Genomic DNA, 26,228 nt, shown 5'->3' on the forward strand with positions numbered 1-26,228 from the left:
AGCATTGTGGGGGCAATAATTATATCTTAGTTATACAGAATAAAACAAACAGTTGTCAGAACTGGAAATATTTTCTGAGGGGAGAAGAAGCCAGTTAGTAACTACATGTGGGCTCATTTTGGGTTTCTGGAACCGACAGCACATCAGCATGTCTTTTGAGACATGTGCACAGCATATTATTACAGCTGTATATCATCAGAGAGAAAAAAAATAATTGGTTTTCCTTGGAGTATCTCTAAGTTGATGTCATATTCAATAACCTCGTAGTTGAAAAATCTATATGTGATGGATGAAGTTTGGACTATCTTTTGAATTTAATTTCTCCTGTGCCGGCTTCTGCAGGCCCCAGTGAACCTGTCATTTTAAGGTGTGAGCTGATGCAATATTTAGAGGCTGTTGCTTCTGCCAGATAATGACCTGGGGGAGAAGAGTTTGCCTCGTGTGTACTGTGGCCTCAATCCTCACCATTAGCCAAGCACTCTGCAGAGGAGCCAGGCTGAACCCGGAACGCCATACTGTGGTCTCTGCCAAGGTGCAGCCTGGACCAAGGTTGTGCGCCACAGGTGAAGGACAGTCCTCTCTTCTTGGGTTGGGAGGGGATTGTAAGGTGGGGTCCCAAGCACATTACCAACACACCACCCCCAAGAACATTTTCCTGGAAGAGTAAGCACTCTGCCTAGATCAATTGGATAAAGATTTAAGAAATAAGAGTTCTGTCTCAGCTGAGACAAAGAAAAACCGGTGGCATCTTTTGGGGCAAGTGGACATTGTAGGTAAATAATAACACTCTCTCTCTCTCTCTCTCTCTCTCTCTCTCTCTCTCTCTCTCTCTCTCTCTCTCAGGAGTCAGCTTTTCTTGTTCATTTTGGCTAAGTGAATCCACATGGACATGGGAGTCTGGTTTAGACTGATTATCCTAACGTTGTTACTCTGGATACAGCAATTAATAATCTGCATTACGGGTCTGGCCTTGGGGCTGTCTTTGGGATGGAGTCTCTGCTAAGGGGCTGAGAGGCTCATCTCCAGAGTCAAAACTGCTTAAAAGCCTGGCTTGGCTTATGAACTTCTGGACAAGAACCAACTGGGCTTCTTTTTAAATTTTAAAATTCAGACTTATGACACATGAGATGCAGATGAACCTATTTTCTTGAACCCTGTTTTCTGTCTGACAGCTACCTAATGTTCCCAGTTCTCAATGAGAGGAACCTCTGCCAGTCTGTACGACACTCAGTTGAAATGCACATTGTGAAATCTTGCTGTTTAGATTATCATCACGGTAGAAGCGAATTACTGAACTACTGCCCACGTTGGTTCTCTGGGAATGACTTCTGTACATCGACAATGAAAAGAGACTGCTTACCTATCAGCAGGGCCTCCTTCTCAGATTTTAAGCCTGGGCTTCTTTTTTCAGTATTGTTCTCCCGGTCTTGGTTAACCAGTGCAACTGTCAACACATTGATTTCCTATAAAGTAGAAACACAAAAGCCATGTAGCTGTTTATGCAGATCCCATGCATTTTAATAAAAACCCCACCCATTTCTTGCTTGCTTTTTTTTTTTTTTTTTTTTTTTTTTTGGTTTTTCGAGACAGGGTTTCTCTGTGTAGCTTTGCGCCTTTCCTGGAACTCACTGGGTAGTCCAGGCTGGCCTCGAACTCACAGAGATCGCCTGGCTCTACCTCCCGAGTGCTGGGATTAAAGGCGTGCGCCGCCACCACCGCCCGGCCCCACCCATTTCTTAAACTCTATAAAACAGGCCTTTGCTTCCTCTCAGAAGTACAGACAAAATCCTTTAATTATTTGTTCAATAATAGGCTCCTAACCACTCCCACACAACCAAGATAGTCGCTAAGAGTAGCAAATTTGACATAAAATCTTAGATTTCTGGCAATTGAAAAATCAAATAAACCAAACACCTCTATTCACTTAGGCTGTATTTGACCATAGCCACATTAATATGGTTAATATATTTTATTCTAAACATGAAATTTGGGGGGGAGGTGTCAAAGCTTGCATAAGACTAATTGATTAACGTGAGTGAATACAGGCAACGGGATGGGCTTAAGAAGTGGGGGTACAGCTGTAGGTGGAGTTTTTAAGTTGAGCAGGAATGAATTCTTACACACAAGAGGGGAAGGCAGGTAAGCCAAAGCCTGGAGAATATATATATATTATATATATATATATATATAAAAAACACTAAACAATGGGGAATTGAACAAGAGCTGTACACACGTGACATGTTGAGACTGGGCTGTCTGGGATTATTTTTATGGTCTTCTAAAAGTTAAAGATAGAGACAAATATTTAACTCATATCCTCCCAGTATTGATTTATGACTTGAAATAGAAAGTGATGTAATAGAAATTTAATAGCCTGCACATATGTACAATCACTAGGGAAGTTGAATCTTGTTGGAAGGAAGTTGATTACTGAAAGGTAGCTCCCTCCACTTGAGGGAGATTCAGCATGGTTGAATACACGCACTTTGTACTCAACCTTGCCACAGGTAAGCACTAGGGCAACAAAGAGAACATTGTATCTCGAGGTGAGTGGTTGCAGGAGAATTCTGGCAATTAGCCAGGAAGATTACTGGACTCCCACATCCCATAGAGAGTCAGAAGGGCACCCTAGAGACTGGAGCAAGCTGCAGCTTTAACACTAGGTCCCTGGCTGGGAGGTAGGGGCACTCTGCTTAGCAAGGAAAAGGCAAATGGTAAAGTACCAGCAACCCCATCATAAAAGTGGGGCAACTTCAGAATTCCTTGGTCCTAAGAAAGGATTAAGACCAGCTTGTGGGCTGTCTAGCTGCCGCCCCAAAGAAGGAACACAGACCCTCCCAATGTCCAGATGCCAAGCAATTAAAAGTTACTGCTAGATGCCATTTTACCTTAAAAACCTTGAAACATGTGTTTTTTCACAGGGTATCTGGCAGCCCCTAGAGAACCCTACAGCTTTAGGACTAGTAGCCTGCCAGAGCCACAGGACAAAGTCCCACAGAACTCCAGGAGGTCTCCTCCTTGGGATTGCAGTTACAAGTGTGGACAGTCCCTTCATCGACCACACTTGTCTCTTCATCTATTTCCTATAGCTATAGAACCACAGATGCCAGTGCTCTAACGGTACCCATAGGCCCCGGGGATGGTCTCCTCCACATTACACCATCAGGAACGTGGATAACAGCACCGTGAGCACCAATGCCATAGATACTGATGCCAGAGCCCTGGCATCATCTGCGCTTGTCTCTTGGGACCTACAGAAGACCATCCAGGTTCCAGAGCTGCAGAAGAATGGCTGCAGTACTTACTACAAGCCCAAGAACAACTCACAAGTACACCAGGAAGCTGTGGTCACCAGTGCCGTGTACCCCACTATCACTGTGCTCATCCAATGGGAAACAGGGAAGGTCCTTTCCCATCCAGTAACTGAAAAACTGTGAGAGTTGTTTCCTTAGGCCCAGGCATCTCCTACATTCAGCCTAAGGGCCCAGGGAGGGTCTCCTTCATGTTTTGTGGCTCAGGGATTATTTTTCTTACATCCTTGGTGTCACTTGTATTTATTCTAGGACAGTCCAATCGACATCTGTATCATCAAGATTGTGGCAGCTGATATCACAGCCCCCAGTGCCGTAAGTGTTATATTCTGTGATGCCTGAGAACACACACCTTTAGAAACCTCTATGAACTACAAAGTCATGAATCACTGTAATCTAGACCACTGAGACCTGCCAGACATTGCTGATACCACCATAGCCAAACAAATCACACACAGGTTACTCTTTTGAGCATACCCGTGACAAAGCCAAGACCTACCCAACTGGCACCACACATTCAATGTAAACAAAACAAAATACTTTTCCATACAAACTATTTTATAAAATTAGAAGAGGCAGCTCTTTCACCAGATGCACAGGCATCAGTATATGGATATAAGAAACAAAGAAGCATGACCTCTCCCTCCAGAAATAATCCCAATTTGAAGGAAATCCATGAAAAGAATACAAAATAATTATGCTAAGGGACTTTCACACAGTGAAATGAAGACAGGTGACATGAAGAAATGAGAAAGTAGAAATTCCAAAAGGAAAGGGGCACTAGAAATCTACTTCATGATGCAATAGCAAAAATATGCCTGAATTTCAAAGTGGTACAGACATTCAGCTACAAGAAACTCGATGGACCCAAGTAGATGTAACACAAACAAAAACAAACAAACAAACAAACAACAATCACTTCACCAAAACAGCCATAGACAGGATGGTAAAAGTACAGAATAAATAAAGATACAAAAAACAGCAAGTAAAAAGCTTCCTGTCACATATAAGGGAATTCCCGTTAGATTTACAACAGGTTTCTTAGACAAAACCTTACAGGCTAGAAAAGGATGGATGACATAACAAAACTCCTGAAAGAAAATAAACAATAGACTCCCCCTCCCCCCAAAAAACCCTGCCAGCCAAGCACCCAGTAATGAATTCTGTTAGGGAAAAATCACAGAATTCATCACTATGAGACCAGCCTAACAAGATATGCTTGTAGGAATACTAGAAACAAAAGAATGGTAGCCACCTTCATGAAAACACATAGATACATAAATTCACCTGAAGAACAGTTACATAAAAGAGAAACGGAACTAAACATCAGCATCTCAGAAAGCTACCAGATCACCAGGGTAGGTAACAAGAAGGAAACCCAAACAAAGGATACACATGATAAACAGGAAGCAATTAACAAAACGAGAGGGAGAGTTCACAATCATCACCAATGCTAAGTGTAGAGGGATGAACTTCCTCAATCGGAAGACACAGACTGTTCAAACAGATCAAACAACAATAACAAAATAAAACCAAAAATCAAGATCCACTGTATGCTGTCCAAAACAAAAACATCCAAAAAAATTCTCATTCCACTGGTTGTAGATTCAATATGAAAGGTTGGAAAAAATACATGGCACACAAATGGAAACCAAACCAAAGTGGGACTATGATACACCAGATAAAGAAAAATCTAAATAAAAAGCGCAGACAGACAAAAATGTCACCATACATTAATAAAACAACTCAGCAGAGGACATAACAATTATAAACATATATGTGCCCACCACAGGACCACCTGAAGGGATAAATAATAGCCTATAGTACAATAATAGGTTGGGGTCTTCAATACCAAATTTTCTCAATCATCCAGACAGGAAACAAATACCTGAGTTGAGCCATACTACAGAGTGAATGAGCCTAAAAGACACGTGAGAACATTCCATGCAACAAGAGCAGACTATGCATTCTTCTTATCACCGTGCTGAAAATTCCCTAAGATTATGTGTTAGGGCCACAAACCAAGTCGTCTTAAGTTACAAACAAACAAAAAACAAAATCATGTTGCTGTGTAGACACATGAGAAAATAAATTAACAGTAGGAAAGATGTATTTGGGCTCATGGTGGTGGTGTTTCAGCCAATGGTCTCTTGACCTTGTCGTTTTGGCCTATGGTGAGGCAGCAGATAACAGCAGGGAGTGTGTGATGGGGTGCAGCTGTTCACCCAATGGGAGAAGAAGGGGCTCTAGAGAGGGACACAGTAGGACACAAGCATTAGGAAGTGGGAAACAGGAAAAAGAAAAGGACTGAACTGGGAATGGGGAGGAAGGGTGACATGGTGCGAGTACATAACATAGAGGATGTTTGAAAAGCCATAGGAAGATATTTTATGATTAAAAAATACATGTGTAATATATATATATATTACACATATTGAGTACGGGTGATAATGCTCCCCTTAAGAGTAACAGATTATCTAACACTCCCTCCCCTTTGATTTGTTGTTCAGGAGTCAAAGAGACTTCTACAATGATATTGACTATTGCCTTTGCCCTTGGTTCTCTCAGAGCTTGAAGATAAGACCGTATTTCTGAAGACACCATATGCTTTGGACACAGGACTTAAAGGAATTGAGAGAGAACTAACTTGGAAGCTTCCTTCCTTAGGACTAGCTTTTATAATATCTGACAGTGCTATGCAAGCTGCCAAGGAAGAAAAATGATCATTAGTTTTACCCAGCTGTACAGCCTAGGAGCCACAATAATGACCAGCATAGCGAGGTATTCCAATAGGTGTAACAGTGGCACTTATATCTTGGGAGTAACCAACAGGAGTCTAATTGAACTTAAGGCCTGCTCAATAGGAGGGAATTCATGCCAGGTACTGTAAACCCAGCTAACAACCCTTAGCTGATAAGGCCATAGATCCTAGAGGAATACCTATTACTGCCATTATCCTAAACCAGTTAATTCCCAACTACAGTCTAGACGGTATCCTTATATCTACAGATGAGTGTACTTCTCATCCCTCATCAAACCAGCTTCTTCTTGTAGCAGGATGGAGATGATTATGAAACTGACACCTGGTCAAAATGTAGAGAGCAAGTGATTGTGGGGCGCCCAGCCCGAATCAATACATCTCCAACACAACTTTCTACCTAAGGCTCAGGGAGCATCATGGAGGAGAGAGCAGAGGGATTATAGGAGTCAGAGGATCAGAGATCTGCACTGAGATAGTTCTTCTCTATTTGGCATGGAAGTTACACGTATAAAATCACAACAATATGGCAGCCTAAATAAGACCTGCATAACAACCATACCAGTTCACATGCCAATGTGAAGGAGGGAAGTCTCACAAGGCCCTACTCCTAGATCAAGAGCTACAGGTAAGTAAGAGCTGCTCAGAGAGGGAGAATCAGCCTCCTTTAGGGTAAGCTCTCTGATAGGTTATCCATTCCCAAGTTGTAAACTCCAAACACATACACCTATGGTACTACTACAGGGACTCCAGACTGTATTCATTATATGTATATCTATATGTACTTAGTATAATCAAAGACGATGAGGTCATGAATTTGAGAGGGTTAGGGACATGACAGAAGTTGGAGGGAGGAAAGGAGAAGTGGAAATGATATAAAATACAGTAGCCATGTGTGAAATTCTCAAAAAAAATTAACAAAGGATACAAAATGTATAACACTTAAAGATAATTAACAAGTGAAGAGATGGAGGAGCTTATTACTCTGATCTGGTTATTATACATTGTATTCTTTTACCAAATCATCATATTATATCCCATAAAGATGTACAAATATTATTAATCAATAAGAAAAAGATGGATCTTAAAGAAAGGCCAGCATGTTGAACAAGAGTGAAGGACACTCTTTCTATTAGATGGTAAGAAATTAGAAATTATTGAGGGCATGCTGAGAATTCAAAGAACATGAACCTCATTTGATGGCATTCACATATGACCTCAGCATGTGCCAATAAAAATAGGCCTTAGTTTAACGCACGACTACTTTGTAAATCATGAGTAATGAGAAATTGCCAGGAATGAAGGTTCTCCTGCATAAGTGTGGGTGGTGATAAAACCAGAAGGTACCAAATGAGGTCTAAGACAGCAGAAATGTACCCGGGAGCACTGGGTATGCAGCTCAAAACAGGAGTACTTCTCTAGCATGTGAGGCTATAAGTTCAACCACAGTGTGTGCTTGAGAGTGTGTACACACATTCCCCACCGAGAGAGAGAGAGAGAGAGAGAGAGAGAGAGAGAGAGAGAGAGAGAGAGAGAGAGAGAGAGAGAGAGAGAGAGAACATCCCTTGTGAACAGGATTCAGGATGGTCTGAGGAGGTCATGTCTGGGCCAGTTGTCCATAAAATATTATTACTGAAAGACACTACCTTTCTTCTTCTTCTTCTTCTTCTTCTTCTTCTTCTTCTTCTTCTTCTTCTTCTTCTTCTTCTTCTTATTCTTATTCTTATTCTTATTCTTCTTCTTCTTTTTTTTTTTTTTTGGTTGTTCGAGACAGGGTTTCTCTGTGTAGCTTTGTGCCTTTCCTGGATCTGGCTCTGTAGACCAGGCTGGCCTCGAACTCACAAAGATCCACCTGCTTCTGCCTCCTGAGTGCTGGGATTAAAGGCGTGCGCCGCCACCACCGCCCGGCCTACCTTTCTTCTTTAAAAAAGGATTTTATATATAAATATATATGAAAGACGCTACCTTTCTTTTTTAAAAAAAGAAGTAAGTGTGTGTGTGTGTGTATACACTTGTGTGCAGGTGCTCACAAAGGTCAGAAGAGACTGTCAGGTCCCCTGGAGCTGGAGTTATAAGCGGTTGAAAGCACAGACCCTCTGAAAGAGCAGCAGGTGCTCTGAACCACTGAGTCATTTCAGAAGTCCAGAAACATTTTAAACAGTGAACTTTAAAACAGAGCAAACCTTAAAGTTTATGTAGGAATGGAACATTTTACAGAGTAATGAGGATACCAACAGGAATTCCTTATGAAATAGCACACGGCGTTTTCAGATCAGGCTTTCTCAATAGGAGTAGAGGACTATGTACGTTTCATCTTTCAAGGAGTCTGCTGAGTTCTGTGCATGGTCTACACTAAGGACAAACAGGGACATGCACCGGGCTTGCAGGCCTGGGAAGGTAAGATTACTAAGCAGAATGCAGGCTAAGTCTCTATGAAAGTCTCCCAAGAGAGGATTAGGACGCAAAAAGGTAGAAGAACATTAACCAGGATGATGGTTGCATCATCAAAAAATAGTAGTGATGAACCTCAGAACTAAGTGGAAAGAATAACTTTGAGAGAGGGTGATATGTTCACAGTCTGGATAATAACTGAGGACAAATGAAATTACACACAAGAGTTTAGCAGACAACGGGCCCACATTAATTGCTAAGACTGAGTGGTATCCTGGGGCCAACACACAGTTGAGGATCCAGTTTGAATAAGGGAAGTAGATGATGGAGGGCAGCCAGCATGTTCAGTCCTTTTCTTTTTCCTGTTTCCCACTTCCTAATGCTTGTGTCCTACTGTGTCCCTCTCTAGAACCCCTTCTCCTCCCATTGCTACAAAAGGTCTATGAAGCAGACATGTTGGCAGATGAAACTGGAGAAGCAGGTAGACCTTGAAGAGTTCAAATTTTATCTGGAAACCTTAAGCGGTGCAGGGTTTTACACAAATAACCCTGTACTCTAGGACACTGGGTTGGAGACAAATGAAAGGGAACACAGGGACACAAAGCGGGAACCCATAATAATAGTCATTTTTACCTCTTAGTAATGGAGGTCAAATCTAAGTTAATAATGTGCAGAGTACAACAGAAGGAATATTTATGAGGTGGAATTAAAGAGATAAATGTTGGAAATGAGTTAGGTGCCTGCCTGGTGAACAGGAAAATAGAGAAGTGTATAACTCCCAGAGATGATGTGTTCAGTTTCAGAAATTCTCACCTCAAGGTTTCTATGGCATCTTGTCAAAATCACTGAAAGAAAATGGGATGTTCAAGCTTTTTATCTAAGAAGCAGAGCCCTCCCACTTCTTTCCATGGGGCATTTCTCAGGTGTGTTTGCAGTAAGACCCTTGACTCTCTGAGACAGAGAGCTGCCCTGTTCATACTTGTTCATAGGCTGTTTCCCTCAGCTCTGTGTTGTTTTCCTATAGCACAACTCAACATATGGAGAGAATCCCTTCAGCCTCACTGTGTGAAGTGTGAGCATGTTTGTGAAGTCAACAGTCTGGTGAGGCCAGGATGACAGACATCACGTGATAAGTCTCAAGTAGACTCTATAGGTACGATTCCTCATGGAGACAAACCGTGATGTTTAACATTAAAGGTGACCATTCTCAAGGGTATCAGATGATACCAAATTTAAATCTTGAACTCTGAAAATCCTCTTAAGGTGGGACATATACTTGAATTGTGCTACAAAGATCTCTTTATTTTTTTGGATGAATTAAAGAATTTCTACCAAAAGCTCTAACAGAGATGTTAGAAAACAATAAGTCCTATACTGTGTACTTAGGGTATTCCCACTTATCTAATTTGAGGAACATTGAATCACAAATTATACCTGGCTACCTTTTCTTTAAAACTTCACTGTCTTTATTACTAGTATAACTTTCTAGTCAATGGAAAAGGTCTTATCAAATGAGAGAGATTAATATTAATAAATAATGAAGGTCTCTTATCTGTTTACCCCACTATGTAGATATCCTTTACTCAATAGAAGTGGTATGAATGATGTTCCTACTAGCATTCTGGAAATGATATCCCAGGTCCTGGACATTTCAGAATGGAGGTGGACATAGATAAGCATGGATAGTAGCATGAGAGTACAGAGGATTAATGGAGGAAATTGTTAATGGACAACGTGTCAAAAGCTCCAAAGATTGAAACAGACAAAAGGCTGTGTACAACTCAACATCATCTAATGTTATATTAAAGGGGAAATAGAGAGTATGTTCTCTGAAGTAAGACAAGGGTGTTTTCGCTCTACTCTTACTCAATTGAAATTAGTTTTTCCACTTTCAGCCACTTCAAAAATACAATCTATGCCATATACATACATACATATACATATATGCCAGGGAATTCTAAGCTTTTAGGGACACTAAGTACAAGGTGACACTAAACAAAAGGTCTATGAGACAGTCATGTTGGCAGATAACACTGGAGAAGTAGGTAGATCTTAGTACTGAAGACTTAGCCAGAGTAAGAGAAATAAATAAAAAGGAAACAAATAGCAAAGGAAGTGTCAAAGTAGCCCTATATGTGGATGATATACTCTGACACTTAAAAGACCCGTGAGAATCCACTGGAAAACTCTTAGGTCTGGAAAATACATGGGACAAAGCTGCAGGACATAAATCAAGATGCAAAAATGAGTAGCTTTTCTATATACTCATGACAAACATGCCGAGGGGAAAAAACAAAACAAAACAGGAAAACAATCCCATCTGTAATTGTTTCAAAAATCACATAGGAATAAACCCAAGGAAGCTTATTCAATGAAAAATTTAAAGCACTGAAGAAAAGACATTGTAGATGACTAGAAGGTATGAGACCTCCCATGTTCACACTGTAAAAGGGAGTGTTCTGCTGAAGGTGATGGACAGATTCAACCCATTCACCACTAAAATTCCAAGAACACCGTTCACAGAAATAGAAAGCAATTCCAAATTTCATATGAAAGCACAATGTATCCCAAACACTTGCTTTCAAATTCTACTGCAGAACCACAGTGTGGTACTGGCACTAAAACAGACCGATCAATAGAATTGATGGCCCAGAACTAAACTCCCATAGATATTTCCAGCTAATTCTTGACAAAAGTGTCAAAAACATACATTGGAGAAAAGGCAGCCCCTTCTCCAGATAGTACTGTGAAAATTGGATATTTACATAATAAGAAGGAAACTAGATCCACATCTTTCACCCTATACAAAAATCAACTTGGAATGGATTAAAGACCTTAATATGAGCCCTGAAAAATCTGAAACTGCTAGAGGGGAACACAGACCAAACACCTCAAACATAGGAACAATAAAGGACTTTCTGAAGAGGATTCTAACAACTAAGGATAAAATTACAGGAATTAACAGCCAAGAATGCATAATATTGGAAAGTGTTTGCAGAGCAAAGGGAAAATTAACAGAGGGAAGAAACAGATTACAGAATGGGATTTGCTGAATAGCATAAAGAGTACATAAAAAACTCAAAAAATAAAGCCCAAACGGGGTGGGGGTGGGGACACAAATAATACAATCAGGAAATGGAAAAATGAAAAGACACTCAAAATAAGACACATTAAAAATGCTTAATATCCTTAGTCATCAAGGAACTGCAAATCAAAGTTACACAAGAGATTTCATTTCACCGCAGTTATAATGGCTAATACTGAAAAACAAATAAGCAAAAACCCACCAACTAGGTAAGAAAAACCTCTTACACTGCTGGTGGGAATATAAACTAATCTAGAAACCATAAAAATCAGTATGGGGGTTTCTCGAAACAAAACAAAACAACTAAAAATAGAACATCCATATGATCTAGCTGTACCATCACTCCTGGAAATCTACCCAGAGGAATCTAAGCCACCACACTGCAGAGACCTGCTTTTATGTTTATGGAGACACTGCACAGTAGCTAAGTTATGGAAGCAGTCTAGGTGTCTATCAATGGAGGAATGGATAAAATAGCTTGCAGAGCTAGAATTGTGCCTTTTCCCCCCTTCCCTCCCATGTATACTAGTCCCCCAGACAAAGAATACATACTCTCCAGAATATAAACTCTTTCCCATGGGTCTTTCATTTAATTAGTCCAGTGGCCTCTGTGCCTTTCTACTTTCTTTCTCCAGCACAACTTCCTGTGTATGTGGTGTCCACCAGCTGCATAGATCACTGCTGTGGCATAATCATTCTGTATGCTGTGAATATGTATTACTCTCATTGGTTAATAATAAAGCTGATTGGCTTATAGCAAGGCAGGATAAAGTTAGGTGGGACAATCAAACTGAGGACATAGATGAGAAAGGGCAGAGTTGGGAAAGATGTGAGCCAGTCATCCAAGAAGCAAGATGTTAGAGGACAGGTAAAGCCAAGGGCCACGTGGCAATACATAGATTAATAGAAATGGGTTGGTTTAAATGTAAGAGCTAGTTATTAATAAGCCTGAGCTACTGGCCAAGCATTTTGTAATTAATATATGCTTCTGTGTGTTTACTTGGGACCAGGCAGTTAGGATGGGAATACTCCATTTACAGATCACCTCACTACCTAGCATCATAGTCATAACTTGCTCACTGATACTCACTATCTAAAGACCCTCTGAAGGATTTCCAGTCACCTTCCTGACAGTTACTGTCTCATTCTTCTCATTTTGTATATTAGACATTAGCGATGGTAAGCCGCTTGCTTCACTCCTGTTACATATGAGGTCCCAGCCTTTGTCCCGATTTTTTACTTCATCTTTACTGGATTTTGTCTTTTTCTCTGCTGGTCCATCACCCCCATTTTCCTTCTTTGATATCCTAATAATGATCTTTGCTAAAGTTCAGTCTTCACTTTTTCTTCTCTGTTCCCTTTCATCAAAGTTCTTCCATTTCATCCTCATGGGTTCAGTTATGAATAAGCCTTTGTCCCTCATTATCAGCTGAGTAGTGGCCTTTGTTCACTTGAACTGATCATTGCATGGTTCAAATTTAAAATGAGAGGTGGCCACAAGGAGGTGGAAGATATTCTATATACTCAGACTTACACTTTGGCTCTTTTACTAATAACTTATTGGCATTTACAGGAATCTACTTGTCTAAAATGTGGGGGCTGGGTACAGCTCATATCTTTATGCTTCATGAAATCTCATCATGTACTTAATTTAAAAAAAAAACTGAACTCAAGTCCTTCTCAATGTTCTTCTAAAAATTTTATAATTCCTGAAGAAAACTGAGTCTCCCTTCCCACAGCAGCTACCAGTTGCTGGTAGTTTCTCAGATAGGGGTAGGACTTCCTGAGCCCTTCCCTCATCCATGCTGTGACTTTGGCTGCTTGACCTTGTGCAAGTCTTGTACATGTGGTTCCAGCCCCAGAACCAGAGTTCATGCTGCCACATCTGGTCATACTGTATTGACACAGACATCTACTTTCTCTGGCTCTTATAATCTTTCCATCACCTCTCCTGTGATGATCCCTGAGCCTTGGAATGAGGGAGTGTGATATAAGGTCCCACTTAGAACTGCGCACTCAAGTCTTTTATTATTTACTTGTTGACCAGATGTGGGTTTCTGAATTAATCACATCTACTTTACAAAGAAACTTCTCTGATGAAGGTTGAGAGATGAACTACTCCGTAAGTATACAGATAAGAACTTAGGAAGACGTTTATTATTATGTTCATTAAGGAGAACAGTAGTACTAGCCTCTCCTCTAGGGTCTACGACCTAGGGGACCATGGGTTCCTGGCCCAGTTAGCGGTACCAGGCATGGGTTTCATCTTGTAGAGCCAATCAGAAAGTGGTTGGTTAATCTCATACATTTGTGCTACTATTACACCAGTGGGGCATATCTTGTCAGGCTGGCATTATTGTAGTTCCCAGTTGGGTAAAACTGTGATCACCCAGTAGCATTGAGAGAACATTCCAGCATTATGAAAGCTAGCTAGTAGAAATGAAGTTGGTAACAGCTTGGTGGTTTTCTATTTCCTCTGGTTCCTAGAATGTTCTCTTCTCCCTTTGTCTTGATACTTCTAACTTAAACACTTTTATACATAGCACAAGTCCCGTATGTCCCAAAGGAACTTGTTTCTTGCAAACTTTCATTATCTGGCAGCTACTTCCATGCCACTGATGCGGCAACTGACCACGTAAACACTTGAGGAGAATTGGCTTCCATCTCTATTCGTTTCTCCAACAAAACTTTTAGTGCAGTTGCTACATCTAAGCAAGTGAGCCCACTTGGATGAGTGGAAGCTGTGCTCTGATTCTGTCGCCATGATCTATCTACACACTGGATAGCTTCAGGTAGAGCGCTGCTTCAAACCTTAGCTTTCTCTTATGCAAAACAGGACAACACTCTATGCCTATTCCCCAGGGTGGCTGTGAGAACCAAATTTGAAAACTGTACTTCTCCAAGGGCACTGTAATACATCATTATTCACTTTTATTATTTATGGAACTGACAGAATATAGAATGAGCATTTAATCTGAATCCATGCAAAAATACACTGTTAGATCTTTCCTGCAATCTTATAAAAATAGGTATACAAAAAGGTTAACTGTGTTGTGTTTGAACAGTGGATATTTTTCAAAATTCCTGTGACAATTTTGTTATGTTAGCCTTATAATTGAAAAGGAAATGAAACCAATGACATGCAAATTTCATTTTGAAGATCTCTGTGAAAGCATCTCTAGTAGCTAAGTATTTCATTAGATAATATACTGAGTAATATTCCACATACCCACACCTTCAAAATAGAGACCACCATCATGTGACCTCTCCTACGGCCCTCTTGATGACAGCCTCCATGGCTGCTTGGAATGGGCCAATCAAAAAGATCTACATGGTAGAAATTCATGGTTGCCTTTGACTCTGCCAACATAACTGCACCAGGTTCACCTTCTCTCTCAGCCTTACTTGTCCTATGGTCTTGTGTTGTTTATTTGTGTGCCCCACTCATAAACATCACATTTCATGAAATCAGAGGCCCTGTGGACAACAGTTATGATGCTATTCAGCTATTTCCTTATCTTTCTAATCTGTCAGAAGTCAGACAAACAATCTAGAAAAGGACACACTGGTCTCCAATAACCTTTAGCCTAGTCTTCACAGGATTAGGACTGTGGTTGAGAGAGGAGGAAGAGTTGAGACACACCTCTTACATCCTCCTGAAGGACCCAGTCACTAGCTAATTGCCACTGACCAGCTGTGTACTCTCGTTTCAACCTCCTCTTTGAAGAAACGGAACTTAGACATGAAAGATCTCTACAGCCTGTTCCAAAACTTCATGAATCATGCAGCCAGCATGTTGCATTTCTGATGCCAATGAGAAGGAAAGAGTAAAGAGGAGGAGGAGAAAAGCAGAATATCAGATGGGCTAGAAGAACATTGATGAGAACAAGTGGTTAAATGGGAACTTCCCAGGTTCTAGGAAAGGGAAGAATATATTCTTATCCAAGAATGAGCAGGATCACGTGGAATTCTGATGGCTTAGAAATCCTGAAGCTCAGACTGTCAAGGAAGATAGGGCAGAGAGACTTAAGAGCCAGAGGGTGGGGAGGGTTAGAGTGAAGAGTGTCTTCTTAACAGGACTTGGGGGGGGGTGCTCTTATGAACTTACAGCAGCTGGTGTTCCCCGAGAAAGACCTGCCTGTAGATCTAGCCAGCCAACATCCTAGCATGGAGGGACTCACGGTCTTCCAGTCCTAGTTGAGGAGCTTAGTGACAGTTGATGGCTTCTGGAAGGAGACTCAGTATTCTTTGAGGCTATGTCCCCTGGTAGGTCAACCATGCTGCCGTGGTTGGCCCCATACTCATGAATATATGGGTAGCACACGTTGGACTCAGTAGGTTATTAAAACAAACAAAAGTGAGGGGTGGGAGGGAGTCAGGAGTTGGGGTAGATCTGGGAGGAAACAGGGAAGAGTAAGGGGTGAATATGGTCAAAACACATTGTATAAAATTATCAGAGAATAAAAATATATTAAAAACCCTGACACTTCCTCGTCCAGAAGTCATTATCTATGTGTAGCTCTTATTGGTTTTCTCTAGGGAAGAGCCCCTTGATGGAGTATTCAGTTTTAAGTGGTCATCCCTAAACACATATGAATATGAGCAACACTAAATGAACTCAGCAGAATGTATTTATATATGTATATGTAACAATAATAATTAAAGAATAAAAGCCATGAATTTAAGAAGGAACTGGGGGCAGGGAATGTAGGAAGAGTTGGAGGGAAGAGAGAGAGAGAGGGGACATGATGTAAATACAGTATTCATACATGTAATTCTAAAAAAAAAAAAATAAAATCACTTGCATAGTCATTAAAAAGAAAGAAAGAAAAAAAGAAATCCTGAAGTCTCGTTGGTTTCTGGATCTTGGCATTGCCAGTCCTGAAGGTCATGAGCTCTCTCTTACCTGCATCCTTCTCTAGCAGCCTTTGATATACTGAGTCAGCCCAGGGTAAGCCCCAGGGGCCCAGGTGTCAGTGTCTGAGGAGGTCACTGGACTGCCGCCCTTAGCCAAGATCCAGCAAGTCATCACAATGTGACCATATTTAATATTCTGAGACATACCACCTCAGTGGGGTTGGCTGGATCCACAGCACAGGCATTATGTCTGAGGACAGCTCCAAGAACTATGTTCTCTAAGCTTTCCCAAGCAATGATTAAAGCAGGTGAGAAGCGGCTGTATGGCCTGAGCAGCACTCTAGAGAGATGCAGGTGAAGACTGGAGCTGGGGGTCGGATCTACACACAGCAGTTTTCTTGATGACTTTAAGACCACCTTCATTTCTACTTACTCAGCCAACACATGTGTGGGGCTTATTAGAGGCAGGGACCGTAATAAGCACTTTACAAATGTGAACCCATCTAATTCCCATTGAAACCCTCTGAAAAGCTGAGGCAAGAGGACCATGGGTTCAAGTCCAGCAAGACCTTGACTCAAAACAAAACAAACCTAACATATGAGGTCAGGGTCTACATTCCCACCTCACAGATGGGCAACATCTGGCATAAAAAAGCTATGGACTTGACAAAGGTGATAAAATAAGAAGCAGACTCAGAACTTGAGACAACACCGGCTCCTTTCAAGCTTTAACCACTGTGCCTTTTAGAATGCCCTTCTGTCGCCCATGACATCTTTTTCAACTGAAAACGTGTCTATGATATGAATGTTGAGTGCTGGTGAAACCCAGGGACAGTCCCCTACTGAGGGCCAGCCAATACTGGATGACTGGGGAGCCAGCAGGAGCTCCCGGGAGGCCTAGCAAATAGTGATTACTGCATAGTCATGGGGCAAAGGGGCCACAAGGCTGGAGGCCACGTGAAGGGTGACTGGGATGCAGTCTCAGCAGGGATGGGCTGCCTGCTGGTGTCTGGTAGTGAAGGACTTTCAGGGGAACTGTGTGATTTCCCACTCCAGTGTGTGTGGCGGTGAGCGGAGCATGGATGGACAAGTCAGCCACACAGACTCTCCTGGTTTGGACTGTGCCCAGAGGGAGGCTGAGGTCAAAGTGAACGCTAAGAGAACAAGGGAAAGCCATGTGCAGGATTGATTGGCTGGGCAGGTGAAGAAGCAGAGAGACCCGGGGTTCAGATCCAGCCACACTCTGAGCATTATGTATTAGGGCAGAACCTCTGCTGGCCAAGAGAGGAAAGGAAGTTGTGGAAGCTGCTGTGAAGGAAGAAGGGGCAGGTGCTATGTGGGAATCAGGACTCTCAGGAAGGGGGCACCGGTGAACATGTAAGCCAGTCTTGGTGGTTAACAGATAAGGACTCCAGGATGAGAAATCACAGAGAAGCAGGTAAAACAGCTTCCTTTGGAAAGACTGGACTTAAGATCTTGGAAAGGCAGCTGGGAAAATGGAAGACGAGCTTGGGAAGCGTTTGCGTGGCAAACGCCCCCTCCTGGATCACTTTCATGTTGCTACCCCCACCCCATCCTAACACACAGGTGCTGTCTGGTAGAGGCAGGAGCAGAATATAGTAGCAGCCTTGAACACAGACCCACCAGGACTCTGGATGCTCAGTCTGCCTTTCTCTCCACCTTAGAACAATCTAGCACATGCAGACTGCTGTCTGCAGAGCCACGACCATCGTTTTCTGGAAAGAAGAAATCCTGGCCCTTCAGTGATGTTTGTGGACTCGCGCTAACTGAATACCACATACACAGAGAGGATAAACTGGGGGAGATGCAGACCAGCCATTACGGGAATCTGGTCAGCACCCCCGGGCTAAGGTGAGCTACACGAAGTCTATGGGGAGCTGGTAGAGAAGGGACTGGTGGCAAAGTACAATGCAGCCACTTTGAATCTTTAGATCCATAAATGCTCCCACTGCTCCATCATTTCAAAGTAAGCAAGTTTCTTTCCTTTTTTTAGACAGACATAAAGTTAATTTTTAGGTAGTATCCATTATTAATGCTTTCAATGATTTTAAATATTAACTTATATTGAGATCGAGCTTTAAGAAGACCAAAATGGTTTCCCTTCCTTTTTTCCTTTTTATTTTTTAAAAATGTAAGGCAGAAGAGATTTGTTCATTCAGTTTTACTCTCTATAACAGCCATTAGCTTTCTCCTTATGAATATGATCTAGAAAAATTAAAAGAAAGTAAAAGCAAGTGAAATTTCACCACAGAGATAAAACCACTATTAATTTGAAGTATGTTTTTTACATTTTACATACAACCCTCTTCCTACATACAGTGTATGTGTGACCATTTTCCCAACTCGCACTCTGAAAAGAGGAACCACCATTTTCCATTTTTGTACCCTGGGGTCTAACACAAAGCCTGCTATTACGGTGGGTGTTTAGTAAGGAGCTGGAGAAATAAAGTGTCATGGGAGCCCAATCAGTTCCAATCAAATGGAACCGAATGGGGGTTTCAAATGGCCAATACTGGATTTAGTCCAAATGTTGTTGAATTTTGCGGCCACTTAAACAAAAACACAGTTAGGAATCAACGGACATTGATTGATTTGAAGAAACCACCCCAGTCTGGAGAAAAATGCAAAGGTGGCTGTATCCACAACTGGCCTCACCTAACCAGGTCCCTCCGAGTCCCTGGGATGAAGAGTAGAATGTAACAGGCACATTGCATGGGAGGTCACAGCACAGGTACTGTCCTCTAGAAAAACATGGCCCACTGTGGCCAGGCAAGCATCATTGCTGATTAGTTCTCATTTGGAAAAAAGAATCCTTCATGCATGCCGCAGACTAGAAAATCCCCGGCAAAGAACACACACTTTGATAAGAAAGAGGAATTTCAATCTCTTAACATTTCTCATTAAATACTATAAGCATCGCTGCTGGTTAGGTCAGAGCTTAATTATGGCCATCACAGTTCACAACATGCTCAAGTGGTGGTCTCTAGTCAATTAAATGACTTTCTTTTGGCATAGCTTTGTGACCATCATGTTAACTAAAATTGGTTAAAAAAAAAAAAGATTTCTTGTTAGTCCAATAGCTCTGCTCATTCTTTCAATTAAACAGCAGCATTTCATTTAGTTTTACAATATGCCACAATGGTAGATGCTACCAAGTGAAAAACACACTTGCTCTGAAAAATAGGTGTGCATTACTCTCCAGTGCATGAGAAGTGTAACCTGAGCGGCTGGATTTACACAGGTCCATATACTTCATAGTCTGAGAAAGCACTGGCGTGAAAAATCTCCTTCCTCATAAAAACTGAGCGGCAAAGAGAAGAAACTAAAGTGAAATGCTTTTTTTAATGTATGTATGTGCAACCAGAATTAGTCGGGTTGATTTATCTTGCACGATACTGACTCTATTGCTGGTAAAGATTAATCGTATTATGGCGTTCTTGGCATGTTATTTTCTCAGTTCATTTCTCAGTATGACATTTCTTATTTTTCCCTGCTACAATGCATTCACTATCATAATTTTCACCTGCTGAGTTTACATTACTAATGATATTATTAAAACTTAGAGGTTTTTTTTTGACCTTTAGCATGGTAAATTAGGTCACGAGAATAGATGAGATCCACTCTGATGAATGGGGAAGAAAAACGTTTGATTATTAGGAAAGCAAATCAAAGCTCAAGCCATCTGCCTGGCATACTGTGAAAGCTCAGCCGACATTAAATACCCCACTTCCCAACATGCCCAAATCCAGCCACTTTCTCCGTGCTGCCCTCTTGCAGATGTCATACATGAGAAATACATCAAGCGCTGAGTGTTTGGGATTGCCACGGTATGGTACTTGAAGGATGCAGTATTTGATACAGTAACACAAATACTGGTGAACAGTGGTATTTCTAATTGCTCGTACAGAGTGCTTGATGGATGACAGGTGCTGTGAACTATTATTATCTCCATTTCACATGGAAAACTGAGGCACGAATCAGGTAAGGAGCTGATGTTCACACACGTGGAAAGTAATGGGGCCCAGGTTGAGCCCAGGCACTCAGACTCTGGGGCTATTAATCGATATTGCCCTGTCTGTAACCTCTCAGGGAGTCAGAGCTTCCCTATGTGTGTAAAACCCTAGGCTAAGTGCTATGTCGTGTGTGTGTGTGTGTGTGTGTGTGTGTGTGTGTGTGTGTGTGTGTATGAGAGACATCCTCTTTGCTGTCTTAGTTACTGGGTTGCCCTCTGCCAGAGGGCAGCAACTGTGTCTGCCACACTCTAATGCTTGGCCCATGGACTTAGATGGACCTCTTTAGGAGTATGCCAATACTCTGCATTCTCTCAATGGATGCCATTTCTTTTGCACCAGATTCTGGCAATTCTGAACTGTACGTTTTCTTTTTGGAGCTATGTAGCAGCAAAGCTGAACCTTTGGATTAAACCCATGTGTTATTGAGATATTTGGAGTCCTCCCCTTCATTTGATTGACTTTATTGATCTTCCGGGACTCTTTCTTTCCCAGTTATTTATTAGGAATCTATTGTAATGACAGATTTTTGGGTTAGACAATAAGGTGCAAAGATGATTAATAGTGGTTCCTGCTCTCTCCAAGTGTAAGGGTGGAGATGCGGGCCAAGCATGTAAAATACATCAAAACATGGTGGGATAAAAAGAGGCCCAGAGTGACATCTGTCCGGCCTGGACTTGGCTGAATAGTAGGTGGCACTGGTGTATAAAGTGTGGCCTGTAGACTGGTGGCACTTGCTGAGCATCTGTGAGGCCCTATGTTTGATCCTCAGCTCTGAAATGGGGGGGAGGGGAAGGGGGAGAAAGAAAACAAACAAAAAATGCAGCTTCTCAGGCCCTAGGCTGAATCTACCTAATGAGAACCTATACACTGGGGCCCAGTCCCCTCTGCTTTAAATAGCTCTCTGGCTGTGTAGCTTCCCAATGGTTGAGAATACTGCCCTGGAAAATGAGATTCACACACAGGGCTTGGGGGTAACCAATGAGAGAAAAGTCCCATTTCTATCATCAAAACCCAAACCAAGAGAAACAAAACAATAACAACCTCAGCAATACTCACATGCATGCAGCAATTCAAGAAGAAAAGAGACCAGGTAAAAATCCAGAAAATAAGATGTTTGAATGGGGTGATCCTTACCCACTTCAATTCTGACTTTCATAATCTACAGGACCCTTGTAGCTAACTGTAATGATATCTTTATAACCACCTGCAGAAAATACACAGAAAGAAGGGTTTCCCCCCCTCGTCTGGCTAGGCTGAACAGACACACAGTGATGTATGAGGCTGTGGAATGGCCGTGATCTGTCATCAGTCAGTGGGTGTTACAAATGTGCTCGCCTACACAGGCTCCTTGCTGAGCTTGGTTCTGAAGAGGGCACACACAGGCGCATCAAGCTGGGGATCGAGTCCGGCCTATTCACAATGGTCGGAACGGAACACTGTGCAGACACTCTGGAAATCTGTCATTGATTGGGGATCATCTTGTAGGGGAAGGGCCCGAGCAGTGGGTATTGAGCGAGGCTGAAAAACAGGTGGGATGTGCAACGTAGGGAAAAAAGGATGACATGATAGATGGAGCAAGCTGCATTATCAATGAAAAATCTAATTATTTAGAATTTTTAATGAATGGTTCACCTAGCCAAATCTGACCTGTTGATTAAGGCCATTAATTGAGGATAGCAGGCCAGTATAATTCTGTTTTGAGCAAGGGACCAGTTCAAACACTGTCATATAAAAAGGCTCAGGACTGACATGTATGTGGGTGTATGGTGTGGGAGGCAGGGGATTAGACCTATACGGACATCAGGTTTTAAATTTTGCACTCACAAGCCTTTTTCATAGTTTCAAATCATCATTCTGAAAGCTGGCATGGTAAGGAATTGCCAGTGCAAATTAGATTCTGTGAGCCTCATAAACATAAGTAGCTCATCAGCATACATGGAACAGTCTGGAAATTGTCCAGACAGCAAAAGCCACTCTGTAATCCTCCAGAGAGGCTGACATAATAGAAATGACGTGATGCTGAGTTATCAGGCCATGGACCTCACCACAAGGGCAATTTCAAGGATGGAAAGGGCTGAGGCATGGAGGATTTGGGGGATGGGGTGGGGGATAAAGTAAGACAGAACAGAAATTTGAAAAAAAATTCAGTGGAACATTCCATGGTTGGTGAAATGCTTTGCGAGATCACTGTGGGGTTTGGAGATGGTCCACCATGTACCTGGGCAAAGGGGCTGGTCATAAGTCTCCTTTACAGGAGGCTGCTGTCCAGAGAGGGTGACAGGCCAGGGCTCCTCTGGACACACCATGGACATCATTTTAAAACGTAGCAAAGCACGCTGCTGTCTCTTCCCTCTGAGGCTAGCTTTGGCTGGCCTCACCGGGGACCTGCAGGGGACTCACATGATCCACTTTGCTAAGGTTCTGAAACTTAAGAGCCATCAGCTTGAGGTTTACAACCTTCTTGAAGATTTGATGAAAACACTCGGTCTGGCTCTAAGCTCTTCTGGTCTCCCAGGACGTGCAGGACAGAGGGTAGATGAAGTTGCCACTGTTGGCTGTGAACTCACATCCCAGATAGGCTTTGGGGAAGGCTTGGGGAGGGGAGTCTCCAGCTGAGCAGATATTTTTTTGAGTTTGAGGCTGGAAGGAGGCTTGGGACCCACTTCATTTGGTGGTGGGCGATTTAGAAATATTTACTTCTAAGTTGCTATGGTGCAGTGTCTTCCACGAAGCCCAGGGGTAATTTTGTTTGTGTACTGACAGCTGAACTTCTTGCCTTGCATTTAATAGCTTTTTCTTTGGTTTAACTTTGCATAAAGTTTGGATGTTGATGTAGCCACATTCGCACCTTTGGTAGAAACAGATCTCACTGCTGGAGTTGGCAGGGTACCACGAGATGTCAGCTGCTGCTGCTCTGCTGCCTGCCGGGGTACATTCAGAAGGGCTGGTGGATGGCAGAGGGTGATGAGCAGGAAGCAATTTCTGTGGGGTCTGTCTGGTCTTTCTCACCTTCCCCCTTTCCGTCTTCCTACCACGGTACCTACCTGTTTTCTTCATTATCTTCCTACGTATTTCCTGAATGGCTTGTCACAATCCTGTGAGTCATTTAGTAACATAATGAATGAGCTCAGAGCTGAACAAAGAGAAATAGCCGATAATTGGGCACCGATTGTGGCATCACAGACCCATCTGAGGAAAGTCGGGCGGTGCTCAGCAGGAAGTCCACATGAGGACCAACATCAAGGATGGGAGTTCATTGAACAGTCCATCATGGTGACCACATTCCATACCTTTCATTTCCTGGTCTCAAGTGGTTGGCAGAAACCAAGAGCGATGGAGTCCACTATGGAATAAACTATTCTAAGAAATAAATGCAGACCCAGAAAGTACCACGACTTCTGAGTAACATACAGAGCTAAAGAAAGTGGTCTAGCCTGCTGCTGTATCTGACTCCTCACTGTTTTCAGACACTGATTCTGGCAGATCCCTATTGTCTCCACGAGGCCCTAGAGCAATCCTGTTTCTGTCTACCTTTTGGCTCCTGGATTGGCTTACAAATGCTACTGATGCTCCATTCGGTTTTGCTTAGGATGTCAGGCAGTGGGGAGCCACAATGCATGGGAGGGCATAGCTTAGAACATCTTACCTGAATTTGCATCATAGCTCTATGGAATGTATATGCATCTCCTGTTGGTGCTTTGGACCTTACAGGGACTGCCTTGTCCACAATCATGAACAGAAGCTTGATTTGCTGTTTGGGGTTAGAACTCACTGTTCTTTCAATGTATCGGTCTGCTCTGCTGCACTTACTCTCTGGATAGAGTGGACAGGCTTTGCTGGGGTGGTGGCCTGATTCCATTAGCCTTGGGTCTACAATCCACATGGAGCATGGGCTCTGCACTTTCAGGCCACGAAGAAGGCCAGCCCGCAGCATACAACTCCAAATAGCATATCTAAGTATTGTTCTTCTGAATTATTTATGAAGTAGATGTGATTGCCTTTCTCTTCAAAGTGCAAATATTCTTCCCTCAGAACTCTTTTCCTCTCCTGTTGAGGAGTGCAGCAAACCCTCTATGAGGTAAATCCAGATAGTACTTGGGGCTGTTTATTTAATCACTTGCCAAGAAAAGGGTGATCTTTAATCTTTTTTTTCCATTTCTTTTTTATTTTATTTTATAATTTAATTTAATTCTACATATCAGCCAAGGATTCCCTTGTCCCCCCCCCCCCGCCTTCCCCCCAACCCACTCCCCATTCCCATCTCCTCCAGGGCAAAGACTCCTCTGAGGATTGAGTTCAACCTGGTAGATTCAGTCCAGGCAGGTCCAGTCCCCTCCTCCCAGGCTGAGCCAAGTGTCCCTGTATAAGCCCCAGGTTCCAAACAGCCAGCACATGCACTGAGCACAGGTTCCGGTCCCACTGCCTGGATGCCTCCCAAACAGATCAAGCTAATCAACTGTCTCACCCATTCAGAGGGCCTGATCCAGTTGGGGGCTCCTCAGCTATTGGTTCATAGTTCATGTGTTTCCATTCATTTGGCTATTTGTCCCTGTGCTTTATCCAACCTTGGTCTCAACAATTCTCACTCATACAAAGCCTCCTCTTTCTCACCAATTGGACTCCTGGGGCCTGGCCATGGATCTCTGCATCCGGTTCCCTCAGTCATTGGATGAGGTTTCTAGCACAACAATTAGGGTGTTTGGCCATCCTATCACCAGAGTAGGTCAGTTTGGGCTGTCTCTCGACCATTGCCAGTAGTCTATTGTGGGGGTATCTTTGCGGATTTCTGTGGGCCTCTCTAGCACTTTGCTTCTCATGTGGTCTTCATTTACCATGGTCTCCTATTCCTTGTTCTCCCTCTCTGTTCTTGACCCAGCTGGGATCTCCCGCTCCCCTAAGCTCTCTTTTCCTCAACCATTGCCCTTCATTACCGCCAATCACGTCCATGTTGTTCATGTAGATCTCATCCATTTCTCTGTCATTGGGTGATCCCTGTGTCTTTCTTGGGGTCCTGTTTTCTAGGTAGCCTCCCTGGAGTTGTGAGTAGCAGTCTAGTCATCTTTGTTTTACATCTAGTATCCTCCTATGAGTGAGTACATACCATGTTTGTCTTTCTGAGTCTGGGTTACCTCACTCAGGATGATTTTTTCTAGATCCATCCATTTGCCTGCAAACCTCATGATGCCATTGTTTTTCTCTGCTGAGTAGTATTCCATTGTGTATATGTACCACATTTTATTTATCCCATTCTTCAGTTGAAGGGCATCTAGGTTGTTTCCAGGTTCTGGCTATTACAAACAATGCTGATATGAACATAGCTGAGCAAGTGCCCTTATGGTATGATTGAGCATTCCTTGAGTATATGCCCAAGAGTGGTATAGCTGGATCTTGGGGGAGATGGATTCCCAATTTTCTAGGAAAGCACCATATTGATTTCCAAAGTGGTTGTACAAGCTTGCATTCCCACCAGCAGTGGAGGAGAGTTCCCCTAGCTCCACATCCTCTCCAGCATAAGGTGTCTTCAGTGTTTTTGATCTTAGCCATTCTGATAGGCGTAAGGTGGTATCTCAGAGTTGTTTTGATTTGCATTTCCCTGATAATTAGGGATGGTGAGTAATTCCTTAAATGTCTTTCAGCCATTTGAGTTTCCTCTGTTAAGAATTCTCTGTTTAGTTCTATAGCCCATTTCTTAATTGGACTGTTGGGCATTTTGATGTCTAATTTCTTGAGTTCCTTATATATTCTGGATATCAGTCCTCTGTCAGATATGGAGTTGGTGAAGACCTTTTACC

At 42.4% G+C, this 26,228-nt stretch overlaps 1 protein-coding gene across 1 annotated transcript in view; it reads right to left on the reverse strand.

The window, feature by feature from the left end:
- Positions 1-26,228, reverse strand: part of Enox1 (ecto-NOX disulfide-thiol exchanger 1) — a 562,855-nt gene that overhangs the window by 20,153 nt on the left and 516,474 nt on the right. Inside the window, exon 16 of the mRNA XM_059273297.1 lies at positions 1,361-1,463. Within this exon, the coding sequence (XP_059129280.1) occupies positions 1,361-1,463 (103 nt within the window). The remainder of the gene's footprint in view (positions 1-1,360; positions 1,464-26,228) is intronic.

This window comes from Peromyscus eremicus, chromosome 9, assembly GCF_949786415.1.
Source record: "Peromyscus eremicus chromosome 9, PerEre_H2_v1, whole genome shotgun sequence".
Lineage (NCBI taxonomy): Eukaryota > Metazoa > Chordata > Mammalia > Rodentia > Cricetidae > Peromyscus > Peromyscus eremicus.